The sequence below is a fragment of the Papaver somniferum genome, chromosome 11 (genome assembly GCF_003573695.1).
Source record: "Papaver somniferum cultivar HN1 chromosome 11, ASM357369v1, whole genome shotgun sequence".
NCBI classification, from domain to species: Eukaryota; Viridiplantae; Streptophyta; class Magnoliopsida; order Ranunculales; family Papaveraceae; genus Papaver; species Papaver somniferum.
In genome coordinates, this window is record NC_039368.1 from 9,786,112 (window position 1) to 9,808,839 (window position 22,728).

The window sequence follows — 22,728 nt, forward strand, 5'->3', positions numbered from 1 at the left end:
TCCTTTTGATGTGCACTAGCTAGCATTTACAAGGGGTGGTGAGCCCTTATATGTATAATATGTGCTAGTAGTTTTCCAAGCACAAAACTTCTTGGGAACTATTACTAGTTCAAAATGTCAAAACATCCACAAGAGTCATAAGTCACTTTAATGGTCCGCATTATGTATGGATATTTTTTAAATATCACCTTGTTTTCTTTGTAATGTGGATTATTAACCATTTGGATCTTAAGATGGTCTCGATCCTGTTTTACTGAAGACTTTGTGAAATGAGTGATATGCTCTCTTACATAAAATCATAATGGGTTGGGGTGGGGGGTTGCGTGCATCTAGTTCTGTAGAGATAACTTTTTGAGAGATATGTCTTCATTTAGCATTCTATCAATCTTTTTCCCGTTTTTGTTCACTCAAATAAAGTGATGTTCGTATGAGTCCTTTCAGAACGATCATCATGTCACAACCAAAGTTTCTTTATGGTTATTCCTAAAGCAAGTATGAGTCAATTCCCAACATTTCATTGTCAGAGTCAATATGGATTCAATAATCCAAATACTATAGTGATTTACATTTCACTAGATTGACTCATTAGTTTCTCTAAAATATATTTATTTCACAATATATTAGAGACTATAAAAGATGCAATTGAAAAAGCGCGGGTATAACAACCACACCCAATATTTTGTTTGACTGTGACTACTAATTTTCCCATAGTCTACATAATATGAACATCTCAGAGAATCCGATACTAAGTAGTATGGATACCTCATTTGAACTGATACTGTTGAGTAAATAAAAGGTATGTTCGAAATAAAATATACTCATAAGATCATATACTGAGTAAGTAAAGATACTTCGCAAGAGAAGATACTAAGAAAACAAAGATATCTCTGTAAAACAGAGACGAGTAAGCAAATAAGCTAAATAAAGAGATATCTAAGATGAATAATAACTCAGAAAATAGAGATAACTCAGAGAACAGAGATAACTCATAAATCAGAGATAACTCATGTAACAGAGATAACTCAGTAAGTAAATAGTTAAGTAAGAACATAATGTAAGTGCAACTAAGTTGATAGCTCACACAAGAGATTACGTGGTTTGGTTAATCGTAACCTACATCCACGGGTAACCATGATAAGTTTATTATTGATCTTTTTACATTTGAGTGGAAGAACTCTATTGAAGAAGGTATGAAGATCTAGAAGTAAGAGTAGAGTGAGAGAGAGAGCCTTTTCCCTAATTCCTAACCAACCCAGCTCTCCTTTCTTTGTTGGTGAAGATTGGTATTTATAGCCTCTTCTGCTCCAGATATATCTTTGCTCTCTTTGGGTCCATCGTATCCTGATATATCTTCCGTACCAATGGTACCTTCGTTCACCGCAAGCTTTATCCAGTCGGACTCTGCCACCTCAGCTGACCCACGTTCCTTTGGGAACTACCCATCCTTAGTACAGATTGTACCTTCATTGGCCTCCCACTATGTCCAATCATACAATGACACCTTAGCTTCCACCATGTGCCATCATGAACTGTGAAACCTCCATACAAATTGTAACTTTTTTTGTCGCGTACCTTCGCCAGTCAGAGGATGCCACGTACTCTGAGCCCACGTGGTTGATGACTGCGCCTTCGTACTAAAAGCTATGCAGACTTCTCAGCTACCTCTGACAGACAGACACACCCACGTGCCTATACTACAACCTAACCTATTGCTTAATAATTAAGCAATCTTGGAAATTATTTGGTGTATTCCATTGTAGCGTACTTTGCTACTCCTTATTTAATAGTGCGCCACACGTTGAGGGAGATAGCTTCATAACTAAGCATCCCAAGGAGAGATGTGGGGTGCGTTGTAGTAACATAATAAGTTGCTCCACTTTTAATATTGTGCCACGTGGCACAGTAGATTTTTGGTATCTACAGTTTTCCCCTTTTCTTGAGGGTTGTTCGAAGAACGATCCTTAAGAAAAAATCATGATCCACTTTCGTTTATTTCGTTAAGTATCGTCGAAGTATCGAATAGGTTTGATAATATACCTTCGAAGTATTTTGCTGAGGTACCCTTGAAGTATTGAAGTAGTTTGTCGATGTAGAGAAGTATCGAAGTAATTTACTGAGGTACCCTCGAAGTATAGAAGTATCAAAGTAATTTTCTGAGGTACCTTCGAAATATATAAGTATCGAAGTAATTTGTTGAGGTACCCTCGAAGTAATTTGCTGAGGCACCCTCAAAGTAATTTGCTGAGGTACCCTCGAAGTATAAGATTCTGATGCTAATATTATCACACAAATATGCGTATGTTTGTATATGTAAATGCATGTATATATGTATGTATGTATGTATGCATGTGTGTATGCATATATATATGTATGTATGTATGTATGTATGCATGTACGTACTTGTGTATGTATGTACGTACGTATGCATGTGTATGTATGAAATCCACGCCTTCGTTAATGAAAGCTGAGACCGGGATAGTGGTTTTCACCCTTTTGAAAGCGGAGCCTTCGCTCGATGCTTATGTATTTTTGCTAACTTTTGTGCCAGCCATCATTCGTTCAAGATATGATGGGGCCAGAGGGTACCCCCTCTTAGCATGCAGCTGAGTTTTACCAGAGTTTGAGCTTATTGCTTAGGCGTATATTATTTACCTTTTAGTTTTTTTTTTTGCTAAGGTTACTCTAAGATATCTCTTTACTTTCCTGGTATGGATTTGTCTCCTGGTGTACCTTCGTTGTTGTAACTTCGCTCATTTGCAATGGAGGTATACCTTTTGGAACCTTTATCATTGGTTAAGGTTTTCGTCGTATTGTTGTACCTATGTAAATAAAATACTTACATACGCCATTTGGTATTTTTCACTTTTTGGTAATGCGTGTTATAGCATTTTGCTTGCTTTGTTGCACAATATTTACGTGTGTGGCATAATATGTCAAGTTTGTTGCACAATCAAGCCATCGCTCGGTGCTAAGGTATGATTAACCTTGGTGGAACATACAACTTCCTGCTAGAGTATCCTTTGGCCAGAAGGTACCATGGTGGCGAGGGTCCCTACGTGGGCAATAATTTTCTTATAACCCTACGCCTTCAGCGCGAAGGCTGCTTTACTTCGACAAGGTATCTCCATTTGTAGGATATATTTCTTTTATTTTCCTCTTAGTGGGATTCATTTTCCCTGAGGATTCGAGATTGACATATGCGCATTATGTCGTGCCTTGCCTCATCGTCAATTCTGACGGTGGGTGTTATTTCTAACCCTTTGTTTTTTCCTTCAATTCTGTCAGTGGGAGTTAGTTCTAACCCTTTGTTTTTGCACATTTGTTTCATTTCACACACATTTAAAAACTATAATCGAAATCTAAGATTTGTATTGATTGTTGAGGCTTATAATACCTCTTTCCAGGGATATATCACAATTACGTATATAATTATATCATATAAAGATAGCATACCTTAAAGTTGTATTACCTTCAACATGTATTTGTTGTTTTTAATTGATGTTATAGAGGCGCCATGATTGATGTATGTTTGCCCCCTTTTGCTTTTGAAAGATGGTTCTTGCATCTTTCAAGGGAAAAGTATTTGCATCTATGGAGCCTTCGTCCGTGTAATTTGAGGTTTCCTCCTCATCTTTGTCAGCTACATGTTCGTCTTGGGGTGCCACAAGGTACTTTGCTTGTAGTGAGGTTCCCCTTGTAGGCTTCGTTATGGTTGCAGTGAGTTTGTCTTATAGGCTTCGTTCCTGCATAGAATTACAAATTCCTTTGGCACCCTGTGTATTCGAAGGGTACCCTCTAGGATTGAATTGTTGATTCTTCTTAGTATATTGAAGAATTTCTTCTTGAAACGAATTACCCATTGCATTAGTCTTTGGCACTTCGTATGTTCCTCAGGTTGGAGAGTCGGGGTATACATATGTATACAGACTTCGTTCTTCGTTGCATTTGAGTTGTGCACTTGTGGGTATACAAATGCTTACTGGATTCGTGCATTTATAGACTGGGAGCATTGCAATAGTGGTGGTTGAAAGGTTGCGTATGCTTATGCGTCGTCGTGTGACTCCTCGTAGCTGAGTATGGTTTGTAGCCTCGTTGAGTATGCATACACCTATGCACACGGGCTTTGTTGACTTGTACATTCGTATATTTGGATTGAATAACCCATTCTTTGTAATGGTGAGTTTTCCTTTAACAGGCTTCACTCACATGTCTTCCTGATAGTGGTGAGTCTGCCTTTAAAGGGCTTCGCTCTCATGCATACCTTCGTATTCAGACTTAAGTTGTAAAATACAACCATTGCTGATGTCTTTGGCTACAATTAGCATGACCTCCACCTTCGTCTATAAGTCTGGTTTGGGAGGATTGACCTTCGTTGATGATGTTGATGCTACACACTTATAGTAGCTCACAGAGCTGTTGCTTGATGAACTCCGTCCGACTGAATATGAAAATCTATAAAATTTGAGCAGGTAATGTCTTCTGATGACATTCCTTTTCCCCCAGAAATTCGCAAAGAGATAAGCTTAAAATTTTTAGAAGAACAAATCTTTTTCCTTCTATGCGAGTTGTATTTTGAACCTTTGTCCTTGCGCTTCATCTTCGTCCCTAATTGGTCATACTCAGATACGTACGAGCCAAGGACAGTCTTCGTAATTTTTTTTGGCTATTGAGAATGTCTATAAATACATTCGAGCCGAAGATAAGTTCCATCTTTGCCCCAGGATGCTCTTACTTAGATAGGTACGAGCCAAGGGAAGCCTTCGTAATAGTCTTTGACTGCTGAGAACGTGTATGGACATGTTCGGGCCAAAGATAACCTTCATATTTTCTCTTGGATTCGCGTACTTATATACGTACGGGTTAAGGACACTATTCGTAATTGTCTTTGGCTGTTGATAATGTATACAAATACATCCGAGCCAAAGATAAGATCCATCTTTTCCCATGGATGCTCGTACTTAGGTACATATGATCCAAGGGAAGTCTTCGTAATATTCTTTGGCTGTTGAGAATATATATGAATACATTCGATCCAAATATAATCTCCGTTTTTGCCCCCTGGCTTTGTTTACTTAGACAAGTATGAGCCATGGAGCAGTTTTCGTTTTTGTCTTTGGATGTTGAGAATGTATATGAATACACTCGAGCCAAAGATAAGATTCGTTTTTGCCCCTGGCTTCGTTTACTTAGGTACGTACGAGCCAAGGACAACCTTCGTTTTCGTCTTCGCTGTTGAGAATGTAGATGAATACACTCGAGCCAAAGGTAAGCTCCATATTTCCCCCTAGATGCTCGTACTTAGGTACGTACGATCCAAGGACAACCTTCGTTGTAATCTTTGGTTGTTGAGAAGAGCCAAAGATAAGCTCCATTTTTTCCCTGGATACTCGTACTTAGACATGTACGATCCAAGAACTGTCTTCGTAATTTTCTTTGGCTATTGAGAATGTATATAAATACACTCGAGGAAAAGATAAGCTCCATTTTTGCCCCTGGATACTCGTACTTAGATACGTACGAGCCAAAGCCAGCCTTCGTTTTATATTTGACTGTGAAGAAGAGCCAAAGATAACCTCCGTTTTTATCATCGTCCCTGACTCTTGAGAAAGTATATGGGTACGTTCGAGTCAAGGACAACCTTCGTATTTTTCTTTGGCTGCTAAGAACGTATATGGATATGTTCGAGCCAAAGAATAACCTTCGTCTTTGCCCCTAGCAGTTCGTACTTAGGTACGTATGGACCAAGGAAAGTCTTCGTTTTTGTCTTTGGCTGTTGAAAATGTAAATGAATACACTCGAGCCAAAGATTAGCTTTATTTTCGCTCCAAGGTTTCGTAATTTTGACCTTTGTATTTTCGTTTCCTGAAAGTAAAGAGAAAAATGGGTAGGATACACTCCTAGTATCCCCATTACGGAAATAAAAAAAATTAAAATTAAAAGTTTAGTATAGAACTTAACAGAGACATGTTTGTTGAGTTCGTATTTAATAGAACTGTCCAATATTTGGGACTTAGTTCCTAAATGAACCTCAAATTCAAAAAAGGAAGAGAGTATTGCAAGCTGAGTAAAAGAAGGCGTTTGCGAAAGAAAACGACCCTCGGCTTGTAAATAACCTAAGGGATTTTACTCCAAAACTTTTACTGAGGTTCCTTCGGAAATGGAGGTATCCAGATCCAGAGAAGGTTTGCTCAGATATTAAAAAATGACAGAGAATACCGCAAGCTGAGTAAAAGAAGGCCTATGCGAAAGAAAACGACCCTCAACTCATAAATAACCTTAGGGATTTTACTCCAAAACTTTTACTGAGGTTCCTCCGGATACAAAGGCTTCAGATCCAGAAAATGTTTGCTCATGGGCAAGCAAATAACAATAAAATAATAGTTTTTTTTTAAGCCTTGAAAAGTGTTCTTAAAGGTATTTCTTAACCACTTTTTGCAGATCCATAAGATTTCAAGATTTCTTCGAGGTTTAATAATCGGAAACTATTCAAAGAATGATAAATCTTCACTAGAAAGTGAGATCTATGCCTCTTATTCTTAGATCTGATCTTCTAAAGAAGATCTAAAAAAAAGATGATGAAATAGCGAATATAACGAAAATCGAGAGATTTTCATTCCAGCTCGTTTCTAGCGCCAAACTGTAAATACTAATTTTCCCATGGTCTACGTAATATGAACAACTCAGAGAATCCGCTACTAAGTAGTATGGATACCTCAGTTGAACTGATACTGTTGAGTAAATAAAAGGTATATTCGAAATAAGATACACTCAGAAGATCATATACTGAGTAAGTAAAGATACTTCGCAAGAGAATATATTAAGAAAAAAAAGATATCTCTATAAAACAGAGACTAATAAGCAAATAAGCTAAATAAAGAGATATCTCAGATGAATAGATAACTCAGAGAATAGAGATAACTCAGAAATCAGAGATAACTCGTAGAACATATATAACTCAATAAGTAAATAATTAAGTAAGAACATAATGTAAGTGCAACTAAGTTGATAAATCACACAAGATATTACATGGTTCGGTAAATCTAAACCTACATCCACAAGTAAAGATGATAAGTTTATTATTGATCTTGTTACATTTGAGTGGAAGAAATCCATTGAAGAAAGTATGAAGCTCTAGAAGTAAGAGTAGAGTGAGAGAGAGAGCCTTTTCCCTAATTCCTAACCAACCCAACTCTCATTTCTTTGTTGGTGAAGCTTGGTATTTATAGCCCCTTCTGCTCCATATATATCTTTGCTGTCTTTGGAGCCATCGTATCCTGATATATCTTTCGTACCAATGGTACCTTCGTTCACCGCAAGCTTTATCCAGCCGGACTCTGCCACCTCAGCTGACCCACGTTCCTTTAGGAACAACCCAGCCTTAGTACAGATTATACCTTCGTTGGCCTCCCACTATCTCCAATCATACAATGCCACCTTAGCTTCCTCCATGTGACATCGTGAACTATGAAACCTCCGTACAAATTGTACCTTTGTTGGCCGCGTGCCTTCGCCAGTCAGAGGATGCCACGTACTCTGAGCCCACGTGGTTGACGACAACACCTTCGTACTAAAAGCTGTGCAGACTGCTCAGCTACCTATAACAGACAGACACACCCACGTACCTATACTACAACCTATTGTTTAATAACTAAGCAATCTTGGTAATGATTTGGTGTACTCCATTGTAGCGTACTTTGATACTCCCTCCTTTAATAGTGCGCCCCACATTGAGGGAGATAGCTTCATAACTAAGCATCTTAAGGAGAGATGTAATGTGCGTTATAGTAACATAATAAGTTGATCCACTTTTAATATTGTGCCACGTGGCATAGTAGATTTTTGGTATCTACATTGACAATCTGTATGGACTAACTCTAGTATTATTCCGAGAGCACCATCTTATAAAGCGAGCTCTATCAAGAATGACATCAAAGAGTTATAACTCTGTTTCTCAATGTAATCAGCAAATCAAATAGATGTCAATCCGTGAGCCTTATTATTATGAGAAACAACTTGGACGGTACCAAAGACCAATGTACAAGCTTCGATCAATTTCTATCCAACAACCAAAGGTCGGATTTACAAGTTGATTGAACAACGCACAACCTGTGATATTTAAATTATAAAAATATAACGCGGAAAAGAAATAACACAGACACCAGAAGTTTTGTTAACGAGGAAACCGTAAATGCAGAAAAACCCCGGTACCTAGTCTAGATTTGAACACCACACTGTATTAAGCCGCTACAGACACTAGCCTACTATAAGTGAACTTCGTACTGAAACGTAGTTGAGCCATAACCAAGTCTCACACCGATTAAGGAACAATCGCGTTCCTTACGCATCTACCACGCCGAATTCTGCGCACTTGATTCCCTTAGCTGATCTCACCCACAACTAAGAGTTACTACGACCCAAAGTCGAAGACTTATAGACAAATCTATCTCACACAGAAAAGCCTATTCCCATAGATAAATCTGTCTCCAACATAAGTACCTATGAAGTCTGTTTCGTCTTTTGATAAACCAAGGTGAACAGGAACCAATTGATAAACTGGACTTATATTCCCTAAGAACATCTTAGTATTATCAATCAACTCACAATAACTTAACCATATAGTAGTAGAAGAAGTTATTGTGGAATCACAAGACAAAGAGCTTTGTGATTACTTTTTATATCTTACCTATCAAACATAAATATCGAGCAAATCTTAGAGAAGACATTACCCAATACGATAGAACAAGTAAGATCAGAATACGTAACTACAAAAAAAATAATTGGATCTGGCTTCACGAATCCCAAATGAAGTCTTCAGGTAGTTAACCTAATACGGTTTTGGAAAAATCCAGATTAAAGGAGAGTCGACTATATTCACAACTAGGACACATGAAAGTGCCGGGATTAGGTTTTCGAGTTGGTAGAGTTTTCCCTTGTATAGTCTTTCAAATCAGGGTTTGCTTTCAATCAAAGCTAGGTTTAGCTTAGTAACAAAGCAATTGATATTCACCGTTAGATAAAAACATGATTTAAGATTCAAGCGAAGTTTGCTTAAAACCTCTCTCCACTGTTAGATGGTCTTAGCTTGTTACACACAAATGAAATATACCTTAATTTAAATATGGGTAACCGTACCTAAACGTGTATATTGAGTTGGCTCAACAATAATTAACCGAAGTTAGCTATAAGATAATAATCCATGGATTCCCTTTAACTTCTATACAAATAAAATAAAAGATAACTTTTCGGAATATCGCGTTTGGGTATCAATAATAGAAGTGCTTCTACTTCTCCAGAAGCAAAAATCAGAAGCACATGTCAAAAACAAAAATATTTTTACTTCACAAAAATCGTTTTGTTTGCTTTTAAAAGTCTCTGAAATTTACATCTAACCTAAAATTAATTATTTTGATTTCAGTCCGCGAGTTATATCCAAAAAGGTGTCCACTATTCATCCATAAAAAAACCCATCAAAACAAAAGTAACACAAAAACCCCATCAAAACAAAAGTAACACAAAAACTCCTAAGAATTTGATGAAACCAATTTTGAAATTTGGGGTTTTTATATCAATTTTTAAAAATTTGGGGTTTTTGTATGAATTTTGTTAATGGATCCCAACATTTGAATGAGATTTTTGTACCACAAGTTTGGTCACCTTGGGTTTTTATGACTAGTTATGTTTTGATTTCTATAAATCAAAAGTTACTTCGGGAATAAAGATAAACTTTTGGGGATATTTTATAAAGTACCCCTGTTTGAAAAGTGAAACTTCTAAAGTACCCCCGTTTTTTTACAAATTTTATAAAGTACCCTTTTTTTGACCGTTTTTTCTCTTCCATGTAACAGTTTCCATCTAGTTAAATGCTAGGTGGCAGTTATCTCACTTATAGAAAGTCCTATTTACCCCTGAACATATCTCCTTGGTAGGGAGGATAAATGATTTGACGATCCTGAAAACGGGTATAACGATCCTGAACCAGGCTCGACGAACCTGAAAGTGGTGTAACGACCCTGCTGAACCGGGCTCGACTAACCTGAAAAATGTTGTAGAAGATTGATTCTCCACCAATCAAAATCCCCAAAACACTTGGGAATGATGAACCCTTTCAGGCAATGATGAAACAAACCTGAAAATGATGACACGATCCTGAACCGAGCTCGATAAATTGGAAGAATGATGTAGAAGGTCAACGTACTAACAAATAAAGGGTAAATAAGTAAACTTTTAAAAAAGTAAACTAGTGTTGACTAACAAGAATGGAAAACTAAACAGTGGGGGCACTTTAGAATTTTTTTAAAAAACAGAGGTAAGAAAAAAACGAGGCCAAAAGACGGGGGTACTTTATAAACAAGGTTGAGTTGGGGGCCATGTAAACTAATTGGGGGCCAGGACACATTTTATACCCACACCAAAAGATATATGAGGCTTCCGAAATGATGGTGAAATAACTATTTTACCCTTCTCTAATAACTTCTTCTTCTCCCATTCTTCTTCTCCTCCGCTCCCTCTCTCCCACTGTTTCCCCTTCCATTAACGACTTCTGAGAAAAAAAATTCTCACCGATTCATCATCTTAAGTGAACTAAAAAAAATTAGGTTTTCAACTGCAAAATTGCAGTTACAGTTCCAGGGTCGTTAACCACGATTTTTTATTGCTTAACGAGTTTTGATATGCATGTTGAATTGATAAAAAATCGTTAACCATTATGGTGTAGTAGATAACGACCCTAAACCTGGTTTTTTGCCCTAGAATAGTGTCGTCTAGGGATTTCTAAATCTCTAACGACTCTATATGATACAAAATTTGTTCCCTGTTCAAAAAATAGGAAGGGTCGTCATGTCAAATGGTTGTAGTCGTTAACTATGTTGGAGAGTCGTCATGTAAAGTCGTTAACGATGTTGAAGGGTCGTTTGGTTTTATAAATTTTGCTTGCCGACCCTTGATCTATGAAATGGCTCGCTAGGGTTGTCAGCATATATGAATGCCTAATTAACGACCCTAAGAGTAACATCTTCAAAGAGTAAAATTTTTTAGAGTCGTTGGGTTCTAAACATATTATGTTAACGACTCTATATGACCTAACTAGCTGGAGTCGTCAATTATATTACACTTGGTTGACGATTTTTCATAACCTGCAAAAGTTGCAGGTTTGAGTCGTCAAAGATTGTGTCAAGTAATTGACGACTCCTTAGAGTCGTTCGTTTATTACCCTTTCGTCTTGACGACCCTCACTCTGAGTAGCTGCATAGTGTACATGAATCGACCACTTGGGGAATCATTCATACAATTTGAAGAGTATAGGAAGTTTACCTGATTGTTTTGAGCTTCGGGTTCTTCATTTTGAGGATTGGTTCCTTCATTTTGAGCAATATGATTCCTCTACTGGAATCCCCCAAAAACTCAACTTCTTCCTCTCCACAACACAAAAACACAATTTTTCTTTTATCAAAATTTTATCCCTAAATCTGATTTTAATCTAATTAAACTAATTAACAATTAATTAACTTAATTACCACTAATGATTTGGGGTAGTTTAGCTATTTTAAAAAATTGGGGATAAGGGATAACTCCCAATTACTATTTCATGACCTTTTTTTTATCCCGTAGCTAGGGGTCCTCAAGTACTAGACTTCCTACAGTCCAATTTTTTCATCTTCAATTACTATGTCTCAAACTCCAGATAGAAGCAGACCCGATGGGTTTGTCATTGAGAGAAAGAACTGTGATTTTGGGTAATCAAATTGATGATTTCGTTGCCGATGCCATTATCAGTCAATTGCTATTGCTGGATCCTCAAGATCCCTGGTGGGTCTTTAAGGTATATCTTTTGTCACTTTGGTTTCATTCATCTAGAGAATTTGTAAAAAAACTTGGTAGTAATTGGTGGAGAAATTGGATTTGAATCAAAATTGGTCATTGCTGTGTAAATGATGTACCATGGAGATGGAGGACTTGAATGAGTGAAAACTCTAATATACATGTTTGTGATTTGCAGTAACATAAATGAACAATTTAATGTGTTGCTACATAGTACTAGTATTTGGTTTCGTAATTTAGTTTGCCATTACCATGGGTGCTGGGTAAAGGGTGTGCTAAAACCTTCTTTTTTTGCTTTCTATCATGTCAGTTTCTGTTCACATTTTCAAGCTAGTGATTTCAGTAGGGGTAGATTTAGACTCCCAGGTGTGAATGGGTGTTATACCATTGATTACACCAACGGTGTTCTCCTGGCTTACACCGCAATGTGCATTATCAGGTGTGACGCAAGTGTTTACAGGTGTTGGGTTTCCACCAAGTATGACAACTTTGGTTTTTCTTCATATTTTCTTAGTTTAGCATGTGCAAGTTATGTTAGTTTTCTCGGTTCACAGACAAGTCATTGTGCATCAGGTGATCAGGATGGAAGTAGTCCTGGATGGTTAGGATTTCGTGACCTGAATGAATATAAGTTGCACAACTTCTACTATATTGTTGTAGGAATTTGTGCATGAAATCTGCTGTATTACATTTTCTTTTTGCTAATCGTCATGTTGAAACCAGTAATAAGGATGAAGGAGAGAGACAGAGACGTAGACTTGAGTTCCTAGGCAATTGCACTAGCTTGTATTCTCTGGTTTGGTTGGAGTTATATAAATATCTTTCTTCTCCTTTTGTAATAGGTATATGACCTGTTGATTGTTTAGTATATAGGTTCTATAAAGTGCTTACATGATACGTCATTTTGGAGAGTTAATCTTTATGTGTAGCGAAAACGTTTTGTACCATTTAACTTATTTAAGTCACAAGGACAGACATTTGGTAACTTGGAAACTTTTACATTAATATTTGGAGATTGAAGATTTACATCAAATAATTTCAGTAGAGATATACTACAAAATACACCGACAGAACTAAGTGAATGGTCAGCAGTCTGTTTTTAGGTGCATTCTCCTGGTGAATCTCCCCTTTTAGCTCAACGAGGCCCTAGATAACACAATCATCTCTGCGTTTGGAAGCTACTAAGGACACTAAATGGTTGAAACTTGAGAGGTAGATTTAGACTCCTAGGTTTGAATGGTTTAATTATTTTCTTAGTATGGCCCCGCGCACTTGTAGAATTAACATAATCCTAAGCTCTTGCTTCCACCCCTACGGTACTCCGTTTTAATGATCAAGCTAATAACTAATAGTCTCATCTTATACATTGCGGTTATAAAACCATATGATGTTCAGATCATATATAATCTCGTTTTCTGGATCATACCGTACCCATTGTAGGGGTATCTTGCAATGACATTTCCATGTCATTATTTAGAGTGGTTACTATTCTTGACCCCTTAGGACATAATTCTGAGTCATGAGTGACTTTCCTGGGGTCATTCTCTTGAATGGTTTCCCAGAAATTGACCACATTGGAAGGTCTTGCGAAGTGAATGATTTTGAAGCTTCTGAAATAAAAACAAAGTTGAGGTCACAATTAGAAAGTGTCGTTTACACACTAAGTATTTGGTGTCGGCAGACTGTAGTTAATGCTAGACAAACAGCTCACAGCAAAGCATAATTTTGGGCATCAAACTTGTATTTAAATTAGTCCTGTACTTTACTCAAAATCAGGTTGTTGGTTGACACTTGTTTGCATTTGACATATAAGTGAAAGATACATGCCTGTTGAACCTGAGACTTCTCCTCCCAATTGATTTTTCTTGTCCACTTTTTTGTTTTCTGATTCCGTTATTGTAATGACCATGATTGTACTAGGAATCTTCAGTGCTACAATGGCCATTCTTGGTCGTCAGACGTTTTCATTGTTGAACTTGGAATTGCTGCATCAACAGCTGCAATCATTCTCAATGGCAGCAGCAAAGGGAAACGTTTTGCGATGCCAAACACACGGATAATGCTTCATCAACCTCTTGGTGGGCAAGTAATCGATGTGGAAATCAAGGCCAAAGAAATTATGCACAACAAAATAATATCACTGGAATTATCTCCGGTTTCATTGGTAGAACTTTTGAACAAGTTGAAAAAGATATTGACAGTTGATGTGTAATTCAAATTCCAAATAACATTTCATATTACCTAACATGGATACAAATGTAAAAGAGTCTGTTCCACAAGGAGCATTAGACAAGTTGAACCAGTATTTCCTTCTAGTATCCTAGACTGTACAATACTTCCTGAACACGTCCATTTCTCTGGTGTTTTATTTTCCAGTTCTACATCAGGCAGGGTTTAGCATTTGGCATTATTGGCCATGAACGTTGCAGTCGATATTCTTTATTATTTGATGACGGCTCGATTGCATCATCTGCAAAACGGACTTTCTTCTTTTGTTGAACTTTCGAACCCTCGGCCATTTTTAGAATGCTATGAGTTTTCGATTGGATTGGAGAGTGTGAGCAAGCGTTAGCCATCCTTTCAACTCCTGTTAATTAAGAAAACGAAAGAACTTCAAGAGTCTATTTTCACATTCTAAAGAAAACAAAAAAATAAATAAATAAATAAAAAATGTTGGATATAAACTTACCAGCATTAGGATTAGTTCCTAGTTGTAATTCAACTCTTTTCATGAAATCAGAGAGAAGACGCTTATGAGCTTGTAGAGCAACAAGAGCCACACTTCCTGATACAGCAAAAACCGTCATCAATCCTACCGCATTCTCCATTATTTCTTGATATGACATCTCTCAATAGATGAAATAGTTATGATGATGGGTTGGTGCTGTTGTTGTTTTATAGGCAGAATAGATGAAATCCATATCAGAGTAGAACAAGGAAATAAAAAAAAGGAGCGGGTAATCAAAAAAGAAAAAAATAGCGACAAGAAGACGAATTTGAGAAGATTGTTCGAAGGAATAATAATGCAAATGGAACTGAGTTAATGAATGAATGATTTCCCTATTTTAAACCATTGAAGTGGAAGCCAAAACCGTTTGAAACCAGAAGTTTCCTTTTTCGGAACAAATGTTAGATTACGTGTAATGCTGATTGTTTTTTCCCTTTCAATTTCAGAGGGGAAGTGATACACTCAAAGAGCTTTTTTCCCGATTTTTATTCCGAGAGGGGAATGGACGGCTCCTACTGCCTTCCTAGCATTGAAATCATCAATGGGTAAAGTGGGACCCATCCACCTATTAGAGGCCGGATTTTTGGTCGGGATAAAAGCTCGGTCAAGCTAGCATTTCCGATTTTAGAGAGCCGCTATACTGGTTTTTTTGACCAAATATTTTTTGTCATAGGTTTTTTTCCCAGTAAAGATGTCGTTGACCCGAGGACGTTAGAGATTGTTTTTGAGACGGAGACTTTACGGAGGAAACCTATCATAGGGGCTTTACGATCTAATAAAGGGGCTTCATTTGGATAGAGGGTATTTTTATTATCGTTGATTCAATGCCAAACGTCTAAAATACCAATCAACTAAAATAAAAACTTACAAACTAAAATCAAAATCTTATTATTGTTGATTCTTCTTCTTACCTCCTCTTCTTCTCCTCCTCCTTCTTCTTCTTGCTCCTCCTCCTCCTTCTCCTTCTTCTTTTTCTTCTTGCTCCTCCTTCTCCTCCTTCTCCTTCAAATTACGTTTGAAATTGTTAGATTGATCGAAACAATAGAAAAAATTAGGTTTCAGAACCAATTACGATTTGGTTTTCCTCAAATGAACCCAACCATATATAACTATTTTACAGTTGGGTTCTACCATAAAAAACCAAGCAATAATCGTTTTATAATTAGGTTCGGTAAAAAAACCCAGCTAACTTATTATGGTTGGCTTCGACCAAAACAAACCTAGTCGTGACTGATTTACAGTTGGGTTTTACCCAATTACATTTGGGTTCGTTCAAGACCAAACACAACCGTATAACCAAAAAACCCAACCGTAACTGGTTTACAATTGAGTTTACCCAATTTTACTTAGTTACGGTTAAGAGTTCATCATCACTTAACTATAAATTTGTCTTACAGAATGCTATGAAGGAAAAACTTAACCATAAATCGTTCTGAATAGTGATTTTTTTTAAAATTTTTATGTACTTTTATAAATTTGGAGAAATAAAAAAGACATTGGTTGGGTGATTTGAAGCCTAGGATTTTAGTTAGAAAAAAATCTCCAAAATTTTTTTTTTTTCCAACTTTTTCTCACCACAATACTACACTTAATCTGATTTTTTATCACTATGATACAAAAAGCTTAGTAATATGATTATTAGCTACTTAGATTACTGGCACTAACTACATGAAGATTGTTTAGCCATTATGACAATATTTTAGATAAGGGTTTATTGAAATTACTAGTGGATGACCCGTTTTTGTCCTATTAGTGACACTACACCATTTTCCGGAATAGCAACAGCTGTCAGCAATTGCAAAAGGGACTTGCAACGGAAAAGCCGTTGCGAAACGTGGTGTTGCATATTTTTTGCAATAACTCTTAGGCCGTTGTGAAATTTTTTTCGCAACAGTTTTTGGTTCATCCCAGGTGTTTTTTCGGCTCTGCAACGGCTGTTGCGAAAAGGTTTAGCAACTTCTGGATGAAGCTGTTGCGAAATGGAAAATTTAGAACCAAAAAAACTTAGAACGGCAAAACTTAGACGGAACCGGTTTTAATATTCTGGTTCTAAATTTAGCAACAGTTCATCGCCGTTGCTAACTTTTTGCAACATAAAAGAAGGTCAAATCAACTAGTCGTTGACTTAGTCAAGATTTCCCTATGCCAAATTCAGGCCAAATCCAGACCCAACACTACTGAGAAACACATTGAGTGCGCACTAAACAACAAAGTCTTCCATTTGAACAATTTATTCATGCCAATAACATACAATCAATATACCCAATGAAGTTCAGTTTCTAAACTCAGACCAAATCCAGGCAGAATACCAATGAGAGACACATTGAGTGCCACACTGAACAACAATGTCTTCCATTTGTTGAACAATATATTCATGCCAATAACATAAATCAATACTCAATAAAGTTCAGTTTTAGAAGACATTTCTTAAGTTTTTGAACAATGATATGAACAATCAAAAGATAGAAAATTTCAGTATATTTCTCAAGTTCAGTTATGAGTTCACATATGAGTTCAAATTCCAGAGATGATATAAGCTAGCATAGAGGAAAATTAGAACCTCTAAGGCATACACTAACTACTACTTTAGAATCATATTACATAGGTCGTAGCATTTTTGTTTTCGGTTTTTCCTGATGTGTTATAACTGGTATATAGGTTCTAATTTTATGTTTCCAGTACTGCGTATGAATAGAATTTCAGTATAACACATACCTGTCAGCAGGGGGGGTATGAATTTCACCATCTTTCCAGCACAACCTGTTCTACCAGACCTATGAAAAAGATCTCTTAAGTGCTAGGAAGCTCGTAACGTATCACTTGTATATAAAGAGATGATAAGACTGAACAAGAGATTGATGATACTCAAGACATACATAGTAAGGATGTACCCTGACTCTCAAATGGAAAGCATCCTGCCAACATCATAAATTCTAATGGACACAGAAAGGGAACTCACCAAATGGACACAGAAAGGAACTCATCAACTCGCATAAATGGAAAGGAAGTAGAATCACAAGAGGCACCAAGGTTTCTAATTTAATCTGACTAAATAGATCAAAGCAAAACAATATTCCTCAGCCAAAATAGTTGTCAGCTAATTGGGACATGAAGCCATGGTTGAATCTGGAGTCACAAGATGATCTATGCTAAATGAAACAAAAAACACAAACTAAAAACAAACAAACAAATATCATTTTTTTTTTTGGATGAAGTCAAAGCCATTCTTTCAACTTCCTACAATCAACAACAATTTTAACACTAACAGTAAGTCCAAGAAGGCACTACCAAGAATGCAAAGACCTCAAAAGAGAACAAAAAAATTAGGAATTCTAAATTAGCACCAATTGCATAGCCCAAGAAGGCACTATCAAGAATGCAAAGACCTCAAACACTATCAACAGAAAACATATATAATACTGTATGATATTAAGCAAGAAGATATATAAGTTTTGAAATCGTTTCAAATATTAAGAGCCTTGCTAGATAACTTGCACAACATTATTTCAAAATGTTGTCTGACAAGTAAAGGACATAACGAAAGATACCATGTGGTGATGGGACATAGGTGCAGAGGCTCATGAAATTGAAAGCAACATATATAATGTGGTAAAATCAATTAGGTGGACTGGCTAAATTAACTAGTAGGATAAGAAAAGGTCAAGTCAATCTTTCATTGACCTAGTCAAGGGTCCCCTGCAACATTTTCAGGTCAAAATTCAGGCCACAATACTGAGAACATATCAGAATCACCCTAATAATCTAATATTCAGTCAGAAACACTGAAAGCATACAAAACATAACTTATTAAGACATGCATAACTCATGCTGTAAAAGAATATTAGAATTTCGTGATCAGGTGACTGCATTTATAAACCTAAGTTAGAGAAGAAATATCAAACTCCAGATACATACGAAAGAATATATATATTGCAAAAATCATTATACTTGTGACTTTGATATATCCCTGACATTCTGGATAAATTGGTAACCTATTACATCCAATGACAGCTTACAAAATGTGTTGAAAAAGGGCACCTAACAATCTTAGTAATCTGAACATGGGGCAGTCTTGGAAAATATGGATATACCATATTTAATTGTGAATCATGATTGTGTTCAACACCATAGAGCCAATTATCTTGGATTATATATCCTATTGAGCGCCTGAAAATCATAAGTGACGAATTAGTAATGCACATTGTGCTACTTACGTGAACTTGCTCAAGTGATGAAAGTAGGTCAAAAACAAAATTAACAGGCACAAACAAATACCTGAGTGACATGATTCTCATAGACATTTTCTTCAGTATTTGTGCCTGAACCAAATAGAATGTTTGAGAAAATTAGTGCAACTGGTGAAACGGATAATGTTATTCCAAAGTTCAAAACCTATCACAGGATTAAGTGAGCAGGAAGCTAAATGTCAACATTTTAATAAAAAAGAAAAGATCAGGAAGCTAGAGGGGAGAAGGCATGAAATTACAGGACTAAGAGAAGTGAGAATTGGAGAAGGCATCTTACCGCAGGCATGCTTTCGCGAAGGATGAATGTCAATTGAGTGTACAATCTCAGATGGCACAATGGCACCACTATCAACTCCATCAAAATAAGAAAATCATAATCCATCTTCTGAAACAACATACCAAATAGAGTAAGAAGGTTACTTATTCTCATACTTAGTGGAATAGAATCATTTTATCAACCAGATGAAAAAGTGGCAAAGACGAACCTGTATCTCAGTTGGAAAGATATCACTGAAGAGCATCAACCTGTTTATTATAATAAGTTCAGTAATTAAATTATACTATTATTTATATAACAACAAAAAGAATATAATAAAAATCAACCATACCCATGTAATAAATATCCACTCATTGAGAAAGAGCAAGCATTACATATAACTAATGTTACAGTTAGTATCAAATCCTCCATCATTACCTGATATCTTTGCTTAGTGAACTGGTAATCTTCTTCTGAATCCTCAATTTGTTTTGCAAAGTCCATACATATAAACAAACTAGTATTAGTTTGAATTAGTCTGAATTCTCAATTCATTTTGCAAAGTCCATAATATAAAGAAACTAGTATTAGTCAGTAATAAACATGAAAAGTTAAAAAGGACTAGTACCAGGCAATGGCAGCAGCCGTAGGCTCATTGATGATACCCATAACATTAAGACCAGCAACGACCTAGCATCCTTTGTAGCTTAACGCTGAGATTCGTTGAAGTATGCAGGGATTGTAACAACAAAGTTCTTAACTATAGAACCAAGGTATGCCTCAGCAATCTCACGCATCTTAATCAAGTCCATGGATGAGATTTCCTCAGCGGAGAAATGCTTCTCTTCTCCCTTGTATGAGACCTCAATCATGGGGGATAGAACATTGAATGGCTAGTTGTTGATACCACCTTGGACAGTGGTGTCACAGAAGCTCCTACCAATTAAACGCTTGGCATTTGTAAAGCCAAAATCACATTAGTGATAGCTCTTGACAGCATACATATTTGGTAAACTACCATCAAAACAGATGTAACTAAATTCCTATACTATTGTAACAGTGAAATAGATTCATGGATACATATGCAAAAAAAAAGAAGATTGATACTTCATTCACACACAAGGAGGTAACATCAGAACTTTTAAACTTATTTCCATCAGACTAAACCCTACCATCTTGTATAATTATTAAAGAGACATAAACCATATTTATACGATGAACAATTAAGACTGTTAATGAAATCATGAATCAGTAAGCTACACATGCTTTCAGTTCAGACTGCCTAATCATAAATCAAATTATAATGAATAATGAACTATGTACATATATTGTTGTATCTAATAAACCACTACTAAATCAGATCTATGCTCCAAAAACGAATCTAACAAAACACTACCAATAAAAAATAGAAGAAACATGTAAGAAGGAGAAACTTGTAGACAAATCAGTTGCTTACTGAATCATATTGTTCTGCAGCCATTCACCCTCATACCTGTAACCACTGAAGATACTTGACAAGCCCCTTTTGAGCAACATACACTTTTCTATGAGCTAAATCATCCTGTTCCTTCATACCTACACACCAATAGATCATCATGGACATTCATTAGTCAATTACTAATACAGAGAGTGAAGAAATTGAGGGATGGGTACTGAAACCCCTGACAAACAAATCAAAATTCGAACTACCAATCTAACAGAAACCCTAAAGTCTAATAAAATTACCTTTAGATGGTGGAGACATAGCTAAAATTAAAATACAAACCAAAATTCAAACTAAAAAAATAAATAATCAGAAACCTTAATACAAATGAACAGAAAAAGATCTTGATTTGAAGAAACCCTAACCTGAGTTTTTTTTGTTAAGGGAGAACATCAAGTCATCATCATCAGAAAACTCTAAAACCCATATCTAAGAAGCAAAACAAAAATTAAATAAAACCCATAGGTAAAGTCTCTACATTATAGCAAAAACCTCACAAAACAAAGAAATTTTTCTAAGAACCCTAGATTAAGCGAACACTGTAATCTTCTTAACCTAAAACGAAATGTTTTGCTTGATTTAATCGAGAAATCTTCTTCACTTAAAATGAATCGAGATTTTGTCTAAAGATTGACTTGTTAATCGAGTTTTTAGACTGAGAGGGAATGAGAACTTCAGAGTTTTTTGGACTGGAAAACAGAAGTCGGCTAGAGAAAGAAGAAGTGTGAAGTGAAGAGGGAAGATGAAGCGAGGTAAGTGTATATGGGTTATGGTTTAATTTAATGGTTTAGATTTTATTCTAAAATCTGTATCTAAGGCGGAGATTTACACACCTATATACACGTGTAAAATTTAGGTGTTACCAGGCACACAACCAGGTCGCACAGGGGAAGTTCTGGTGTTACCTGGCACACAAACAGACAACACATGTGGTTTTCTCAACAGTTGCGAATTGCAACAGCTGAGCTATTGCGAATTCGCAACTGCGTTGAAGCTGTTGCAAATTTTTAATGCTATTTTGGAAAAATGGTGTAGTGTGAAACCCCTATAATAAGTTTCTTATTAGTCGACCAAAGGGAGACCTTTTACAGGGTGACTCATATGAATTTTGTCCTTCACACTTTTATGGTCCTGAAAATTGAATTTCAAGAAACAAATTAATTCTTCAAAATTGATCGAATCTCGATCGTTTTTCTTCAAACTTTATTCATTAGAGAGATCTTAATCATAATATCTTGTAAGAATTTCCGGAAAAATTCATCCATGGTCAAAGAATTACTATATTGAAATTTCAATCAAAAAAAAAGTTTTCATGAAATCTCAATTTTTCAGTTATCATAGACTTTACATCGTTTTTCTTCAAAATCTTCACATAATAGAGTTAATAATCATTTTATTTTATATGGTTTGAAGGGAACTTGTATGAATTCAATTAAAATCGATGAATTGTGAGTTTCAAAATTACCCAGAAAAACGGGTTTGCCGGGACAAAACTGGGCGAAGAAGAAAGGATCAACGGGTCATTGTGTAACAGATATAGACGTTCCAAATTAAGTAATTAAACTGCGACCGTTGCAAACTCTCAGGATACTTTCAAACCATGGTTAAATAATTTAGAACGTTCATATCTGTTGCAAATATTTCTTGGTTTTTTTGGTCGACCCCCCACTCCACTGCTGCAGCAGTAATCTAGTATATATAGAGAGAGTGTACCAGTAAACGGTGCTTGGGAGGTCAAGCTAAATAGTAACTTTACATTGGAAATAGTTACTCTCCCAAACTCAACAAGTTCATTGTAATATATTGGTAAGTATTCCCGCCTGCCACCACGGTGCCTTGGGTTCGACCCGCATAGAGGCTTTTTTCTCTTTTCTTTCTTGAGTTATTTGTTCGTCCCCCGACAATTTTTGAATTATTAAACGGTGGGCCACAAGCAATGTGAATGATTTTTTTTATCCTTTGGAAGCAATTGAAATTGAAGTGGAAGTGATCACGGGCAATATACAGTAAAATGGTCTTTGCATAAGGAGAGGTGGTTCTCCTCTAGCAACTACACTGGTTTTGGATGAAACGGTCTTCATTAATGGTGGCAGTATGGGTAGTTATTTACGTTGTAGTAGCAATTAGTTAACAGATGAAGGTGGCGCAATCCCGAGCTACGGTGTACCGAATAAGGAAGCAACACGAAGCACAAAAT

The 22,728-nt window shown here is 36.3% G+C and overlaps 3 protein-coding genes across 5 annotated transcripts; 1 reads left to right on the top strand and 2 right to left on the bottom strand.

Annotated features, from left to right (window-relative positions):
• The first annotated feature begins 11,684 nt into the window (after positions 1 to 11,684).
• LOC113321267 (ATP-dependent Clp protease proteolytic subunit 4, chloroplastic-like) lies at positions 11,685 to 14,135 on the top strand. 2 transcript variants are annotated; one of them, XM_026569169.1, is made up of 2 exons: positions 11,685 to 11,818; positions 13,738 to 14,135. In XM_026569169.1, the coding sequence occupies exons 1-2, from the start codon at positions 11,745 to 11,747 to the stop codon at positions 14,027 to 14,029; spliced, it is 366 nt and encodes a 121-aa protein (XP_026424954.1). In that variant the 5' UTR covers positions 11,685 to 11,744; the 3' UTR covers positions 14,030 to 14,135. The 2 variants fall into 2 exon arrangements, with proteins under 2 accessions (XP_026424954.1, XP_026424953.1); XM_026569168.1 differs by having other exon boundaries at positions 13,748 to 14,135.
• A 60-nt stretch (positions 14,136 to 14,195) lies between these two features.
• LOC113324067 lies at positions 14,196 to 14,645 on the bottom strand. The gene is made up of 2 exons (XM_026572409.1): positions 14,507 to 14,645; positions 14,196 to 14,404 (listed from the first exon to the last, which is right to left on the bottom strand). The coding sequence occupies exons 1-2, from the start codon at positions 14,643 to 14,645 to the stop codon at positions 14,196 to 14,198; spliced, it is 348 nt and encodes a 115-aa protein (XP_026428194.1).
• A 3,812-nt stretch (positions 14,646 to 18,457) lies between these two features.
• LOC113325451 lies at positions 18,458 to 21,245 on the bottom strand. 2 transcript variants are annotated; one of them, XM_026573659.1, is made up of 8 exons: positions 20,897 to 21,245; positions 20,505 to 20,623; positions 19,677 to 19,998; positions 19,487 to 19,565; positions 19,278 to 19,317; positions 19,070 to 19,177; positions 18,821 to 18,864; positions 18,458 to 18,712 (listed from the first exon to the last, which is right to left on the bottom strand). In XM_026573659.1, exons 3-8 carry the CDS (start codon positions 19,720 to 19,722, stop codon positions 18,541 to 18,543), a joined length of 489 nt encoding a protein of 162 aa, XP_026429444.1. In that variant the 5' UTR covers positions 19,723 to 19,998; positions 20,505 to 20,623; positions 20,897 to 21,245; the 3' UTR covers positions 18,458 to 18,540. The 2 variants fall into 2 exon arrangements, 1 of the variants encoding a protein (XP_026429444.1); XR_003348038.1 differs by having other exon boundaries at positions 19,487 to 19,521; positions 19,677 to 20,623.
• Positions 21,246 to 22,728: the final 1,483 nt, after the last annotated feature.

What these genes read in the sequence shown, in the direction of transcription:
- LOC113321267 (XM_026569168.1), top strand. Translation starts at nt 11,696, where the DNA reads ATGGGTTTGTCATTGAGAGAAAGAACTGTGATTTTGGGTAATCAAATT. An exon ending in ATCCCTGGTGGGTCTTTAAG is followed by an intron (nt 11,819 to 13,747) that starts GTATATCTTTTG and finishes AGGAATCTTCAG; the next exon opens with TGCTACAATGGCCATTCTTG.
- LOC113324067 (XM_026572409.1), bottom strand. Translation starts at nt 14,645, where the DNA reads ATGGAGAATGCGGTAGGATTGATGACGGTTTTTGCTGTATCAGGAAGT. An exon ending in AGGAACTAATCCTAATGCTG is followed by an intron (nt 14,405 to 14,506) that starts GTAAGTTTATAT and finishes CTTAATTAACAG; the next exon opens with GAGTTGAAAGGATGGCTAAC.
- LOC113325451 (XM_026573659.1), bottom strand. Translation starts at nt 19,722, where the DNA reads ATGTTATGGGTATCATCAATGAGCCTACGGCTGCTGCCATTGCCTG. An exon ending in TCTTTCCAACTGAGATACAG is followed by an intron (nt 19,178 to 19,277) that starts GTTCGTCTTTGC and finishes ATGTTGTTTCAG; the next exon opens with AAGATGGATTATGATTTTCT. An exon ending in TTCGCGAAAGCATGCCTGCG is followed by an intron (nt 18,865 to 19,069) that starts GTAAGATGCCTT and finishes TATTTGGTTCAG; the next exon opens with GCACAAATACTGAAGAAAAT.